Source organism: Panthera pardus, unplaced genomic scaffold, assembly GCF_024362965.1.
Source record: "Panthera pardus isolate Hobbes unplaced genomic scaffold, ASM2436296v1 HiC_scaffold_21, whole genome shotgun sequence".
Classification (NCBI taxonomy): domain Eukaryota; kingdom Metazoa; phylum Chordata; class Mammalia; order Carnivora; family Felidae; genus Panthera; species Panthera pardus.
The window spans coordinates 11,673,870-11,691,338 of NW_026526777.1; the positions used below are offsets into that span (position 1 = coordinate 11,673,870).

Below are 17,469 nucleotides of genomic sequence, written 5' to 3' on the forward strand. Positions count from 1 at the left end.
TTAGTCTAACAAATGTCATAAAAAAGTAACTATTTTTAAAATGGGAAGGACATTTTGAAGTTTCTATCCAAGAATCAAAAATAGACCAGTTTACTATTTCAACAAACTGCCCAAATTAGAAAAAAATAAGAGTATGACTCTTCAAATAACAAAATGACACTATGACTTTTAAAACAACCAGATGGTTTAAGGGAGCCTGGGTGGTTCAGTCGGTTAAGTGTTTGATTTCATCTCGGGTCATGATCTCACAGTTTGTGGGATCAAGCCCCGCGCTGGGCTCTGTGCTGACAGCATGAAACATGCTTGGGGATTCTCTCTCTCACTCTCTCTCTGCCCCTTCCCTGCTCGTTCTCTCTCCCTAAAATAAATACACTTTAAATAAATAAATAAATAAATAAGTAAATGAATGAATGAATGATTGAATGAATGAATGAATGAATAAAACAATCAGATGGTTTAGTCTACAACTCATGGGTGATTTAGATTCCTAGCCTCCTCCAGTTCCAAGAGAAAACCCTTCCACGTCTACTCTTCAGTAAATCTTATGTAGTTTCCTGAGAATGTAGAAAGAGACAGAAAGAAGCTTTACAGCCAATAAAGCCCCAGCAATCAAAATAGAGGTGTTAAGAGTCAGAGGTAGAATACAAACATCAAACCCAAAAAACAAACAGAACTACTACCCAAACTAAAACAAATAAGAACTACAGCAATTTTTATGAATAATCCTTGGTTATAGGTACTTAATTTTAAAGAAGGTGGAGAGATTTAACATTGTTGAGGCGGCAGCAAAGGTCGTCCTGAAGAAACAACTCCAAGGCTGAAATGTGAGGAATGAATGAATAAAGGTTTCATTAATGAAGGGGAGAAGCCTTACGTGGAGGGTGAGGTGAACAGGTGCAGAGGCTGGTGGCCGGAAGGAAGACTAACTAGGAGCAGATGTAAGAAAGTGCTGAAGCCAGAGGCGTAGGAGGCGGGGTAGGGAGATGCCGGGGGGAGCTGGTGGGTCATGAGGTGGAAGAGGAAGGTAGGGCCTGGTAAACACTGTTAATGAATTTGATTTCCAGACCTCCAAGAACGGAATGCCATCAAAAAGTTTAAATAAAGGATGGCACAGTCAGAGAGGTATTCTGTATCCCTGATGACTTTTTAAACTCTGTGTGTGTGTGTGTGTGTGTGTGTGTGTGCGTGCGTGCGTGCGTGTGTGTGTGTGTGTGTGTGTGTAGGGATGCAAGCGGATGCAGGAAGAACAGCGGGAAGGCTACTGGGGTAGTCCTTGGGAGAGACAATGGCAGCTTTGTCTAGAGTGGTAGCGACAGAAAAAGATAAAAGCAGACCTTCTCAAAAGATGTAAGACATAAAATTAGCACAACTCATGGACGGATTAGATGGTGAAAACAGGTACAGTGAGGAGTGGAGGACAGTTCTGGGGCTTTTGGCTTGCACAACTCAGGGGCAGTTGTCATTCACTGAGAGAGGATGCTCGGAAGAAAACCAGGTGGCGAGGTACTGAGGAGGTGGGGCAGAGATCATGAGTTCAGTTTTGGACATAATAGGTTTGGGCTGTCTTTGAAAGGTCACGAGCAAATTTAGGGGAGGTCTGAGTTGAAGGCATATATTTGTGACCCTGCATGTAGTTGAGACAGCCCAGGAAGGGAATACAGAAAGAAAAGAGGACCGAACTTGGTGGGGTTGAAACACTGAGGCCAACAAAAAAGACAATGACTCTACATAAAGGACACACAAAAGGAGCAGCCAAAGAAAAAAAAAAAGGAGAAGAAGACAATATATGGAGAAATACAATTTTCTTTCAAGAAATTCTTGCTAAGTTAAGAATTAATAATGAACACATGTGACTGACACTTAGTTTGAATCATAAGACGGTCTCCATTTCTAGGGTTTTTTTTCTATTGAATTAAAAAAATCCTAAGTCACGATCACAGATTGATTGTACAAAGGAACCAGCATCAGATGATGTGTCAGCGACATTCAGACTGATTAGCTTACAAAGATATTTCTCCCTGAAGATTATGTACAGCTCTCAGACGGACTCCAGTCTAGGCTGCTAATCGTATCCACTCAAAAGCTGGAAGACTGTAAGTCCCGGCGAGAAGGCTAATAGCAATGGATTCTCGATCCACTCTTTGGATACGCTTGCCCAGAAGGTGTCCTTCATATTTGGATGTAGCATTTGTGCGTTAAATATGCCCGATAATACATTACTGAGCCCTCTGGCTAGTCGCTAAAGAGGGCCAACAAGACTTAGAAAAGTCAAATATTTGGTCAGTGGCCCACTGGAAACAGTTTGGTTTTTTCAGAAAATTTGGTTACCTTATCTTCAACATTTTAGCTAGATATTAACATTATTGGTATCACCTTTTAAAGGAAACTTGTTTGAATGCCTTTTCCCTCAAAATCTATCGTATTTCAGTGTGAATATGCTTCCCACCAATTCTTCACACTCTACACGAAAGAGCCATGATTTCATGATAACCTGCTTTCAGCCCTTCCTTCAAAGCCCAACCAAGATCAGAGGTATGTTGCTCAGCACTGATTTCATGGAGGATGAAATAATGAGTTACTGGGCATTAGGTATAATCTTATTTATTCACCCGGCAGTATCATTCCGTGCAGAATTACCACACACACCCCTCCCCCACACACACTCGCCAAAAAAAGGCCCTCCCGGTGTGTCACCATTATTAATTCTAAGCCAATTTTTGCAGTCCACAACCCAGTTAATCCTGCTAACTCTTCTCTTATCACTTAGATTTTCACTGACCCACAAAAGGATTGGTTCAGACTCTTCCTTCAAATGATCCGCATGTGTGAAAAGAACAATAAAGCGAAATATGCTATAAAGCATACGTATGTGACAGTAACTGGCATTTCAACATATGTCCAACAGAGGTGTTTGTTAAGGAATATTGCCAAAGAGTTTCTGCTTTCTCCTTGATAAAACTATTCAGCAATAATTTTATGACTGCTTTTACAAGTTTGGTTTCTTGATAATTTGCTAAAAGAAACTTAATTCTGAATATTGTTTCTGTGGTTCTGTCCTCCTCTCTGCCTGTAGTGACAGTGATACAAATTATTTTGCAGATGCTCTGGAAAACGTAACTAGCTTACCAGAGAGGTTGGTGGCTTTATCTGAAAACTCACCAAAGTTTAAATGGCTTAGGTCACCATTTGATAACATTTTATACAACAGATAACACACCAGACACTAGGAGTAAGCAGATTATTCATTTAATAAGTCTAATTTTCAGATATCAGTTACTGGAGATTGTTTGTAATTTCCCTGCTTGTACAAAACCAATGTCCTCACGCAGAGATACACGGTTTATGTCACTGCAATGCAACAGCCCTCTTTATTAAGGACATAATGCTGAGTTATGACAGTCTTATTTCTATTCTCATTACAGGCTTTACTACTCAGCAAATCAATTCTGAACCACTGAGCCATTTTTGTGAATTGGGAATATAACGCAACACAGTAAAACAATAGAAAATGTAAATTAATAAACAACACATAAAAGGCAGATAAACTGTACCCTGGTGGCTATGAACTAGAAAGCTAAGACAAACTTTGTCATCCATGTGTCAACTAGTGTGTCCAAGTTGAAAAACCTAGTGGAATTTCTGAGAAAATGACAATCTTACATTTCAAGTACGTGAACTATGAACAGAACTGTTTCACTATTTTGCTGTTCCTCCAACATTATTAGGCTGCTTAAAAGATCCCCAGGAATCACCAGTACAGTTCATAAACCCTACCCCCAAAGACACCGATTAAAATATGAGGTGAGACTCATGGTCCAAAGTGGAAGAGGTAAATATAGCATCAAACTCAAATAATTTTTAAACTATGACAGCTCATTAAATTGGATCCCACTAATTCAAGATACGTGATACAAATCACACGAGCATCTTATGTGAACAATGTTGATGCCAAAGATGCTTAACAATTCCAAAGACCAAACTGTTTCTGAGAACTTTGTATGTTAGAAATTTTGAACAGTTGGGGTATCGAATTTAGGTTACTTTGTCTATCACTGATGTTGGCAATGGAAAGTATTATTTCCTAAAAATATGTTACACACAGAAGAGAATATAAAGGATGGGAATCAGCTTAAATTCAGATCAAGTCCAGAACAAGATTTAACCAAACCCTTCTGGAGATGAGATTAAAATGAACCCTTATTCCAAATACATGTGTTACCATTATCTGCCTTTTAATAAGCACACCTATTACACAGAGAATATATTTTGCTATTTTTTATCTATAGGTCCTGACTGTCAATGCTAAGGAAAACAAATGGATTACTTCTCGTTCCATTATTTCTTTTTTAGATATAACTGACCGGGGGATATGACTGGCCAAATGCTGAATATTCTACAATGCATGGGAACTAACCAAGCCTTGATCTGTTGGATTGTTTTTTTGTTTTTTTCCAAAACTCTTAACCGAGAGCAAATCTATGAACATAAATGAAAATTATTTCAAAAACAATGACATATACACGTGTAAAGCCTACATTAAGTGAATGCTCATCTTTCCTTGGATTCTATTTTCATAGATTAAAGAAAACAAAATTGCCATCATTCTTTATATGCCTGTTTGGAAAAGCAAACACTTCATCAGCAAGATGAGCAGAATAACAACAGAAATTACTTGTCACCAAGTACATTTTTTTAGTTATTCACATAAATAAAGCAACATTCGGCTTCACGTCTGCATGTTTCAACAAGTATGACTGTGGTTCTACACACTTCTCCGGGCCCCTTTGGGAAGAACAGAGTGGGGGTCATATTACTGTGCATCCAGCTAGCAAAACAGGCCTCAAGTGTCTCTAAAGGTCATTTAAAATCACTCAGTTTACCAGAGTCACTCACAGATTAATCCAGGAGAGGTGGGAAAGCCAGATGCGTGACGGGCAGGGCCACGGCGCACTTTTAAAAGATTCCCAGCAGAAAGAAGGGTGGCAAACTTTGCCCCGCTGAAGCCCCACCCCGGGGAAAAAGACAACCTTTGGATAATGCATCTGCCCAGATGCATTATCTCATACAACTGCATCACGATTAGCTAAAAGACTGGTGCCAGAAGTTTCTCTCCGAAGACAGGCATAAGGTACACCATCTCACAGTCACAGAGGAAAAAGAATGCAGCAAACCTTTCTGTTCTCCCTGATCAGAAATAGCAAAGCTATGGAAAGTCACATTAACTGTTAAACTTAAAAGGAATCTCAGTAAGCAGTACAAACACAGATCTCCGAGTAGAAGTACGTATATAAAAATACCCTGACTTATCTGGCATGGAGCCAAGCGGAAAGTCTTGCTATCACAGACCTGAATTTTTATTTAGATGTTAGAATCACAGCAGGAATAGTTTAAACACACCATACGAAAAAGTTCTCATATTAAAGATTCTGTTTGAGGAACTCAGAAGTTATTTGTCACATTTACATATGTGACCGTGATCCCATTACGTTCTAATAAAAATTACAATGTATTTTACTATCTCACTACATAAAACAACATATATGGCGTAAGTGTTAAAGTATTTGCTTCATTCTTAAAGTACTCAAATGAATATGTGAAACTTTTCCCACATGAGTAATGAAGCAACCTGAAACAGCTTTTCTAGGATTACCAGGGCAATTTCCACCCTAACTACCTTTTTTCCTCTCCCTCCTTTTTTTTTTTTTTTTTTTTTGGCACTGTTTAAAGAAATGTTCCTACTTTTCACTCGAAGTTAGCTGAGAGACTAGTTCTTGCAGAAGAAGAAAGTAAAGCAAGTGAAGCAATAAAAGGAAACCCACCTATGGACAATGTAACTATAAATACACTTTTAACAAAGCAGAATCCTGAGTATTTCAACACATTTGTTACAAAGTTTTACTCTACTGAATTAGAAGACGTAAATTCCTCTCATATGGTACACGCATTTGAGTCGTAGATACTTCTCAAGCAAACACTTGATAAACATAATTGAAGTGTTATTAAATACAATGCTTTACATCACGTGTTTTCTTCACATATTGATGAATATAGTATCTTACCTAACAGGAAATTTAGGATAACTGACTTTACAGAAGATCACATGTTAATAAACTCACATTCTAATTACTTACTATTAAAATAATTAAATACCTTTTGTAGACTGGTAGGATTTAGCTGAGTTTTGTCTATTATTTTCACAGCAACCTAAAAGAAGAGAATCATTAAACTGTGTTTGAGAATACATATTTTGATGGATAAAAAATTACAAAGAAAAAAATCTTTTGTTTCATTCGCAACCACATGTAATATAGTTATAATTGGAGTTCACATAACTAGATGGTGAAGTTGTGATAATCTGCAGCCTTACTGTGTATCCCACTGACTTAAGTCTTTAACACATCTGATTCTGAGTCAATAAAATTACACCTTTCTTATTTTTTTCCAAGCCTCCCCTTTTAAAGTAAAAATCATCGGTAATCATTTACTTATGATTTTAATAACTTATAATTATCAGAGGGGAGGGGCTGGTAAATTCAGTAGGTTAGGTATCACGTGAATAATATAAGACAAATTGAATGCTCAAGCTCACTTATAGAAGCAAAGTAAGCAAATGGATTTGAATGTCCTCAAAGTCTCTGCCTGATGGAGCCTGGGTCTGAAAAGCTCCTGGCACAGGACTAAAATCAACCAGAAGTGGACTAAGATCAACCAGAAGTGATACTATGGACAGAGAGAAGGAAAAACTTATTAAAAACAAATTATGACTGAGATCTTCACAATGTCCTCACTAGAGCAGGGAAACATTAAGTAATACTGCTTTTTAGTCTTTACTATGTAAAGTATTAAATAAATATTAGTAACAATAATAATTACTAAATACATAAATTTTTTCTCTACATACATACACATAATTTAAAACACATGGGATTTTAGAAACCCAATTCTCTTATTACCTGAGGAAAAACATCAATAACAGTTGTGCAATGTGGGCTCTAAATAGATAAAAATTAGTGGGTGACTTTATATACATTTATACCCAATTTACATGAGGCAATAATTAATGTGAACTTCCCTGGCCCTCTTCCTGGGGCCAGGGAACAACGGTAGTCAGAAATGTTTACAGAAACCATATAATGCAGACAGAAGTCTGAGAAAAGCTCCTCTGTAGTTACACCTGATTTACAAAAGATGCTACGTGAAGGGAGGAGTCTTTTCTAAACGTTCAAAGGCCAACTATGGCTGTGTCCACGGATGTTCCATTCACATGCATCCCAGTGTTTTACCATATTTCAACTGTCATTCATTCCCAGCATCAACTATAGGAAAGCTTTAAAGACTCTGGAGAGGTCCAAGTAAATATTAGAAAGCATCATGAAAACTTACCTCTCTACCCGTTAGAACATGTCTTGCCAATTTCACTTTGGCAAAATTTCCCTTCCCTATTGTTTTTTGTAAACGATAGTTTCCAATGTGAGGCTGTTCGTCCGCGGACGTAATGGAGTTTCTACACCGAGGGATGTTCTGTCGGCTACTTGATTTGGTGGGCTGGATATGTGGTTCAGTATATCCATCCACAGATGTATGCTAAGAAAGAGGTTAACAAGATTTCATTGTTAATGAAGTTATATTTTAAAAAGGGCAGTTAAAAAGACTACAAATAATTTTCATGAGTAATTCAACTTCAACAAAAATACATCACACTACACAATTTTAAGGCGCAAGAATTCTATTTATAATTTCTACTTGACTTCAGCTCGGTTTGCCAGAGGGAACAGAACTATTTAAAATGAAATGTTCTGCATAACTTTAGGTATATGTTTTTGATTAAAAAAATATAAAGAGATAGATAGAAGCCATATAGACCAATACTCCTCTAAGGGTACTATCCCTTTAGGATGAGATGAGAACACAGTCTGGGCTGTGTCATTACGAGGGCAGAATGTCTTTAATGCCGAGACAAACGACTCCATGAGTACATTTCGGCTTCTCCAAATCGCCCTGGCTACTTGCCATGTTCACTCTTTCATTTGCTGGCATATAGTTTGGTCAGCTGACCAACCAGCTGCCTGCTTCAGGTGTCCTTCTAGTCAATTCCTGCCCAACCTTCTCTCTCAGCTCACTGTGCCCAACCAAGAGAGACAGCGATGCCTGTGTCCATGACCTAACGTCCCCTGAATTCCTCCTCAGTGCTACTCTTCAGGGAAGGACGTCAGTTTGTCCCACGGTGTCACACTAGCCTACAACCGCACTGAACAGCTGGTCCAATGCGAGCTCAGCACGTGGAGCCCCAGGTCAACCTGCCTAGTGAACTGTGTGTCATCACTTCTGATTGTTCTGCTCTTGTTCAGTTTTGTCTGCATCCTAAAATACATACATTTCTAGCAGTTGTGAAAATACAGACTCACACATAATAAACGTTAATATCTTTCTCCAACAAACTTCTTTAAAATAGGTGAAGATGAGTAGCACAAATTAACAAAAGAAAGGGGGCATCTTTTATTTACAAAGTAACTAACTCAGCCTTTGCCATCTTCCGCATACAACTAAAAGTTTGTCTAGGGGCACCTGGCTGGCTCAGTAGGAATAGCATGAGACTCTTGATCTCAGGGTCATGAGTTTGAGCCCCACCTTGGAGGTAAAGATTTCTTAAATAAACAAATATTAAATAAAAGCTTGTCTAAAAAATTTTGATCGGAAAATTTCTTAAGGGCAACATTAAAGATGACTCCATTTACCAATCTCATGCAAAGCATGACTCAAGGTCAATTTTCTATTCGTTATTACTTTAGGATTTTTTTTTAAAGGAGAAAATCAAACAAAGGGGCTCCGTAAAAATACGAGCCTTCTACTTTCAAGTTTTTTTAAACTTGGCTCAGAATTGAATGGGTTTCGCTGTGCCTCACACACACCCGCAGCCTCTAGCCTCACTGGGAACTAGTACCCCCTCGGTACATTCTCACTGCACACCGCGCTTTCAGGGAGCTCATCGTCCACCCCGCCGTACTATCATTATACGCTTACTTCTCCGTCTCTGCCACCCTACCACGGGCAATGTGAGGACAGGGATGTTTTCTTTTCATTTGTATACACTCACCACAATGCAAACTGCCAGACACAGAGGAAAGACTCAACAAATCAATAGTCCTCAAAGGGTTGTCCCTGAACCAGCACCATCAGCGTCATCCGGAAACTTGTTAGAAATGCAAATTCTCTGGCCCTGTTCCAGGCCTACCGAGTAAGAAGGTCTAGGGGCGGGCCCAGCAATCTGTGTCCTGACAAGTCCTCCAGGTGACTCTGATGCACGCTGAAGTGTGAAAACTACCGCAATAAATAATGTAAAAAAGGGGTAAGTCCAAAGTTATTCACTGGCTCTTAGAGAATTCTGTATTATCCGAGCACAAACAGATGTTAATTACAATCAATTTCTAAGCGTTAACAGGTTGCCGTACTGTTTCCCATAAATAGTACTTCTCTACCTGAACTTGTTCTGCAGGCACTGTGGGCCCGTCCATCCTTCAAGAGTTAATTTTATCTCTTCCTCAACAACGCTTCCTATGTCTTTCCACCAAGCAGAGTTGACTCCCTCTCTCTTCTGTTGCTATTTCTATATCCAGTAAAAACTTCTACTACTGGAACTGTCACACCATCTTCTAAGTATGTGTCCATGGTCTGTTTTCACGGTGAGACCTGAAGCTCCCTAAGTCCCATAACTTAGTACAGTGTTAGGCACAAAGAAGACACTCAGTAAATAAAAGCTAAACTGAAGGAATTTAGGGCCCCTGTGCTCCTGATGCCCCACAGAGAAGGACTTCTGAGGAATGATTCCTTCCTGTCCCTATCTCTGTTGGGTATGATACCCACCTCCCAATGCTAGTTGCAAGGCACATCCTGGCGCTAACCCATATTATGACAGACTGCATTACTGGCCTCAAATTTCCATGCCCTTTGCCATGTAACTCTCCAATGTCCTCCCAGTGAAGGCAGGGGAAAGCTCCCCACTCTTTGGAGGCTCACTCACATGATTTGCTTTGGCCAAAAGAATGAGTTGGAAGTAACAGTATAGCTAGTCCCAAACTAGTCATCAAGAGGCTTTGTTGTGCTTCAGCTTGGTCTCAAACTTCTGCTATCACCTTGAGAAGGACTTGCCTGGGCTGACACCAGAAGATGAGAAATACACAGAGCAGAACCATTCCCAGCTGTGCCCAGATTAAATCAACTGGTTCCCCAGATGATCCACTGGCTCCTAAGAAATTATATATGCTTGTTAGTTTAAGCTTCTGAGTGTTGGGATGGTTTGTTACACAGCAATGTCAGCTGATACACATAGCTATCACTATTTTTAAATTCAGAGGTAAACATGAGAGCACAATGAATAATTTAGAGATGCTTATCAGACATGTTCAAATTCAAAAACAAACAAAAAAAGAAGGGGATGTTATATAATCAATTCCCTAATGAGAAATTCTGTATCAAATAAGCTATATGTGGGCAGAATCCTTACTTTTTTGTATCTCCAGCAAGTACAGTGAAAAAGAGGGGTCAGCAAATTTTTTCTATAAAAAGCTGGATAATAAATATCTTAGGCTTTGTAGGCTGTATGCTATCTCTGTTGCATATTCATTCCCTGCACCCTAAAGCTTCTTAAAAATATAAGAACCTTTCTTAGTTTAGGGCCATACAAAAACACAGCAAAAGGCTGGATGTGGCCCATTGGATAACAAGTGACCCCTAGGGTAACATGTATTTTTGGATGCAGGATTAAATTATTTCTGGCAGATTCTACCAACAGAGTAGAAGACTGGTGGACAAGCACAGGTATGGCTGTGTCTGTACCTGGAAAGCAGAGGAGAAGACAGAGGGCTCATCTAGAAATAGTATTCCTTCTCATCCCACCCCCTGAGTTGGAAAAGGTAGCATATTCTCCAAAATCCTTTTTAAAAATAAGATCTCTTAACTTTCAACATTAAACATGATCATTTTATGAGCCATCCAATTTATTCAGAACGCATTTATATGAGTCTTATATTACAAATAAAATAGAATATAGGGAAAATATTTTATATTATAGAATTCTGATTATAAAACACCCATTCAAACAAATACCACCCCCCCTCCACAACCGCCTTTTTTCTTTCTTAGATTGCCACAGCACCACTTACGAGCATACTCTCTCCCCAAGAAACTCTTTGAAGGAGAGTTTGGAATAACCGATCTCATTCCTTCCTGATCAACACTTAACTCTCAAACAGAAAACCTGGCAAGAAAATGAATTCAGCTCATGCTGGGTCAAACAGTGAGTTTAAGAACTATCTTAGCCCTAAGGCTAGTAGATACAAGAAATTGTGTTAGCTTAATTATAGAATAGCTACAAGTTTTAGTCCCCATCTTAAGCTGAAAATACAAGTTTAGGTCTTGGCATTTTTCTTTCTTCAAGTTGTCCACTCAACCCAGTAGACCGTGAATTCCCTCGTTCTTACTGCAGCAGGGGCAAAGGGACCCCACGGCTTGCCCTGAGTGTGCAGCATATTTACGTCCTTAAATGCCATAGTTTCATTGGCTCTTCAAGTCTGCATCCCATGGATCCATACTCCAATTCTTGAATAATAACAGAGTTTTCCCTGCCTTCAACATCAACTGAAATGAATTTTTCTACTCACTAGCTATGCATTCTTGGGCAAACTGTTTAACCTTTATGTATCTGTTTATCAGTCAAGCTGCTAAAAATCATGTTTAGGAGGGAAGGGGAAACTTTTTTTTTTTTAAGTTTATTTATTTATTTTGAGAGAGAGAGACAGAGAGAGTGCACACAAGCAGGTGAGGGGCAGAGAGAGGAGAGAATCCCAAGCAGGCTCTGTGCCATCAGCACAGAGCCTGATGTAGGGCTTGAACTCACAAACCATGAGATCATGACCTGAGCCACCCAGGTGCCCTGGAAGGGGAACCTTAAAAGCAGCCCCGGTGGGGGTGGGGGAAACAACACAATACATCCAAAGGAATGACAATACAAATGGCAGCCCACTTTTCATCAGAAACAACGGAGGTCAGGTGACAGTGAAAGATTTTTGATGTGCTGCAAAAAAACCAAATGGAACCCCCAAATTCTTCATCCAATGAAAACATTCTTCAAACTAGAAGATAGAGACATTTTTAGATGAACAAGAGATGAGAGAACTTGCTGCCAAAAGACATATGCTATATAAAGTGCTAAAGAAAGGTTTTCTGGCTGAAGAGAAGTGGCCAGGATGGAAACTGAAGCTACTACACAAAGGAATAGAGAGCTCTGGAAAGGAATAAATATGTGGGTGAGTAGAAAAAGGGTACAGATTTTTTTTATTTCTTAATTTCTTTAAAAGACATATGAGTGTTTAAAGCAAAAAATTATGACACCATATGATGGAGTTTATAGTGTAAGCAGATGTGAGTATATGTGAAAATAAAAGTCCAAAGGTCAGGGGAATTAAAATACTCTTACAAAATCCTTACATTTTATCTGATCTGGTACAATAGTAGTCCTAGGTAGACTGTAATAATATGTAAACGTATTCTGTAATCTCTAGAGCAACCACTGGAAAAAAATGCACTGAAAAAATCCAGAGACCTAGGTAAGAAGTTGACAGAGGAATTCAAATGGAATACTAAAAAATACCGATTAACTCAAAAGGAGGCAAGAAAGGAAGAAGAGAGGAACAACACAATAACAACAGACAGATGGGACAAAAACAAAACAGAGCATATTACACTTACCAAACAGATCAATAATTATATTTAACATAAACTGACAATTCAAAGAGATTATCAAATTAATTTTTTAAAACGGCCCAAATGTACGCGGTCTCCAAGAGATGCACTTTAAGTCTGAATACACAGATAGACTGAAAGTAAAATTATGGGGAAAAATATACAATGCAAACACTAAGCAAAACAGAGCTAGAGATGCTATAATAATATCCGACAAATTAGACTTCAGTACAAGGAGAACTGAACCAACAAAGTAAAAAGACCTACTATATAGTGATTAAAAGGGCCAAGTCATCAGGAAGATGTAATAATCCTAAATGTAAACATCTATGTGCCTAATAACTGAGTTTTTCAATAAGCAAAAATGACAGAAGAAAAGAAGTACACAAATCCACGACCATGACGTGACTTTAACACCACTCTCTCAAAGGAAAAACCACACACGCGCACACACGCACACACACACACACACACACACACACACACACACACAAAACACAACGGGTAAAGGCGATCTGAACAACGCTGCCAACTTAAGTCAAAAGTTCCCGAAGCACACAGTGCACATACTCCAGGTCAAGAACCCTTCTCAACATCCTTGTCGCTCTATGTACCAAGTTACTTTACTGAAAAACTGTACACAGGTATGATTTTAGTTCTCTTTAGGATGACCACTTTGGATTTTTATCAAAGGACAAGTTAAAGAATAGTCACATCTTTCTTGTAAGAAAACACGACTACAGGGGTGCCTGTGTGGCTCAGTAGGTTAAGCATCCAACTCTTGACTTCGGCTCAGGTCATGATCAGTCGGGAGATCGAGCCCCATGGGGGGCCTTGTGCTCGGTGTGCAGCCTCCTCAAGATTTTCTCTCCCTCTCTCTATGCCCCTCCCCCGCACTCTAAAATTAAAAAAAAAATTTTAAAGAAAACATGACTGAACATATCACTAATAATGACTAATGCTTATTTCGTGAGGAGCCAGACAATAAAAATTCTCCCAATGGTATACTTCCTTAATTATACTATGTTATCATACAATAATGTCTCCTTCCTTCCTCAAGTCAGTGTTTCAAGGTGAATTTTCATTTTTAAATGGCAAAACAGTGAATGGCTTCAGTAAAAAACAGTAGCTTTATGAGTGATAAAAACTTGTAAATAGCAGAAAAAGAATACTTATTGAAAATGGAAGGCCTGTAGCTTTTCTGCCTATGTTCCCTACAGCACTTGGGACATTTCTTTTTTTCTTTTTGAGAGTGAAAGAGACAGTGTGAGCAGGGGAGGCAAAGAGAGAGACAGAAACACAGAATCCGAAGCAGGCTCCAGGCTCTCAGCCGTCAGCACAGAGCCCGATGTGGGGCTTGAACTCACAAACCACAAGATCATGACCTGAGCCAAAGTTGGCCGCTTAACTGACTGAGCCACCCAGGCGCCCCGGTATGCTTCTTTACACAGCCCTTAATACCTTACAGTGTGGTTGCCTTTTTTTTTTTAAAACTACCTCCTAGTAAATAAACTGTGAGCTTCTAAGTGGTCGAGCACCTATCATTCTTAATCATTCAAACAGTGGCTGCTGCATGAATGGACCCACTAAGTGTTATTTTTGATTATAGGTATCCCACTTAAATTACAAATAGAAAAAAATCAATTTTATCTCATATATCAAAGCTTATTTCAATGAGATGCCAACAAATTTGTTAAGATGGTCATTATTAAAATAAATTGCCTCCAAAACTTCCTAACAGCCCCCTGACATGTGTCACATGAGTGCACAGTACGGTGACCCTGCCTGCCCTTAACAAGGAACTGCACAGTATTTCGAACTTTTATATTCTAAGTGATCTTTTATCTGATTGTTTTTAGGAGTCAGAAATGGGAGTGATTTTAAAACCTTAAAAGCAGGATACCAGTGGAAAACAGTGGCCAACAGTTTATTAATATAGGTCTAAGGAACCTAAAGACAATCTTTGCCAGTATCATGCAACAACATGAATTCTCATCACAGTCAACGAGAGATATTAAGGAAGGAAAAGGTAACTCGGAAACATCACAATTTATCGCCAAATTTGAAAAACACGGAGTAGCACTGAATGATAACCCCTAAAAAAACAGAAACAAGTAAGAATATCCCACCAAACACTCGATGTGATAGTGGTGCTAGACAGACCAGCAATGCTTTTTAAGGAGAAAAATACACAGAGGAGAGATCTGTGTTGTCTTTCCACCACTGGCATGAATATAAAGCTAGAAAATGCAATAAATCAGTAAGCCTCTTTTGCAAATACTGCTGGAGTGAAAGAGGCTGCAAGGAAACATCCTTGATGACCAGTGACGTTCTGCCAGGACCTTTGGTGTGCCCCAACTCACCCTTCTGCCTTCAGCTAGGACACCAGCTCCCGGGAAAAGCCATCTCTCCTATCAGAGCTTCCACACTCCCTTTCAGCTAAGCTGGGTTCAACGTCCATTTCTGGTCTTTCTATAGTTATTTCTAGCAGTGCACTGGCCCGCATTAAAAAAATTTTTTTTTTAATTTTTAAAAAAATATTTATTTTTGAGAGAGAGAGAGAGACACAGTGCAAGCAGGGGAGGGGCAGAGAGAGAGGGAGACACACACACACACACACACACACACACACACACACAATCTGAAGAGGCTCCAGGTTCCAAGCTGTCAGCACAGAGCCCGAAGTGGGGCTGAAACTCACCAACTGCAAGATCATGACCTGAGCCAAAGTTGGATGCTTAACCGACTGAGCCACCCAGGTGCCCCTAAAAAATTTTTTTAATGTTTTATTTATTTTTGAGAGAGACAGAACATGAATGGGGGAGGGGCAGAGAAAGAGGGAGACACAGAATCTGAAGCAAGCTCCAGGCTCTGTGTGGTCAGTGCAGAGCCCAATGCGGGGCTTGAACCTGTGAACTGAGAGATCATAACCTGAGTCAAAGTCTGACACTTAACTGACTGAGCCACCCAGGCGCCCTCTCTCTCTTTTTTTTTTTTTAATTATGCACTGTCCCACGTTTTAAAATTAATTTTTATTCAAACGATATAGGCACAAGGTCAAAAAAGTAAAGGAACTCTAACAGGCTGCCAACAAATTATCAGTCCCCCCTACAGCCCCTTCCAGACCAAGTCTGCCTCCTAGAGGCTTCTCCTTTGGCATTTTCTTCCAATTTTTGCTTAGGTGTTTCTAAACAAACTGCTTTCATTGCTAATTCTTGGTTCATCAGTCTTAGACATTCTCTCAATTTCCCATTAACGGTCAATTAGGATTAAGATCTTTTAGCTGCCCTTCCCCTCTGGTCATCCTCCTAATGCAATATAATCACATTTTCAGTTAACGAAGTATTGTGTTTACATGATTAGGACTTGTAAATACAAACTACTAGGAGCCAAGTAGTATGTTATTCTGTTTCTATTAAATTTTTTTTGTCAGCTTCATGGTGGGATAACACCCAATTAAAATCACTAAATGTAAATATACGCATTGTGGCAAACATAAAGCCATGAAACACAACAATTAACATGTAAAACATGTGATCATGTTTACATGTTTGCATAACAGCCAAAAGTTCCCTGTGCCCTGCACTGACAATGCCCTCCTCTCAGCAATCTGCCTTCTGATATTATACTTTTACCTTTTCTAGACTGTTAATAACGGAAAACAGATCACACCGTACAGTTTAACCTTTCAAGTTCACCGCAATTACTGACATATTTGGAGCTTTAAAAATTTTATTTTGTATTTTTAGTGTTTTATTTTTCCTATATTCATTGCATTTTCTTTTTTCCTTTATTTTCTAATGATTCGGAAGCCCCACCTCCCGTGTCTAGTCTACTGGTAGTTATTTAAAAAATGTTAGGAGTAAAAGTCAAGGTGCAGTGGGCCAGGGGCAAAGTGGCAAATGAAAAGGAGGTGGCAAGGGCAGGTAAGGGCCCTGACAAGTTTGACTTTGAAGACAAGGCAACAGTGTGGCAGCTGGGGAAGAAAGAGGGGCACGGTGAGGGAGGTTCTTGTTCATCTGCTTGTTTTAAGACGGGAGACACTTGAACATGCTTAAATCCCAAGGGCAGCATCCAGCAGAGAGGGAAGCTGATGAGGCAAGAGAGGGGAAAGACAGAGTTCCCAGAAAGCGGAAAGACCCAGAGCACATGTGGCCCTTACTCAGGAAGAAAGACACTTCTTCCCTGTAATGAGCAGAAAGGAAGAGAAATCAGGCCTAGATGTGGAAATGTGCGAACACTGGAGAGAGTAGGAAGCTGAGGGAGTTCCAGTGCGACGTCTCTCACTGTGTGACTCGTGTCACTCTCATCTGCTAAGAGTGAAGAGAGGCCGCACAGGTTTGCAGAGAGCAGCAAAGATTTGAAATAATCTCTGTAGAAAGAGGAAAAAAACGAGCGAACCAAAGAAGCCTAGTAGGGCTGCTGCGCAGTCCTGACAGTCTAGTTGAGAATGGTGACCACAAATTGATTTGGCTCTCACCTGTCCCACTGTGTCATTTTCTTCATCAATACTCAAATGCCCATAGACAGGTTACTGAGGAAGCAGATGTAAGAGTTCATCCTGGTCTGGGTTTGACAAACAAGTAGGAGTTCAGCTATTTGTGAGTTACTGAAATGATGGATCCTAAAGTCTAACCTGAGTAGTGAAGGAGAAGACAGGGCTGATGGACAGGGAGAGAAGTAGAGGCCAATACACTGGAGGACTCAATGAGACGAGGAAATGATTAAGGC

The 17,469-nt window shown here is 39.6% G+C and overlaps 1 protein-coding gene across 3 annotated transcripts in view; it reads right to left on the reverse strand.

Moving 5' to 3' along the window:
* MARK1 (microtubule affinity regulating kinase 1) overlaps positions 1–17,469 on the reverse strand; it is a 118,226-nt gene that overhangs the window by 62,555 nt on the left and 38,202 nt on the right. For all 3 annotated transcript variants that reach the window (XM_053908960.1, XM_053908959.1, XM_053908961.1), the window contains exons 2-3: positions 7,384–7,584; positions 6,151–6,204 (exon numbers count right to left, since the gene is read on the reverse strand). In XM_053908960.1, coding sequence (XP_053764935.1) covers positions 6,151–6,204; positions 7,384–7,584 — 255 coding nt within the window. The remainder of the gene's footprint in view (positions 1–6,150; positions 6,205–7,383; positions 7,585–17,469) is intronic.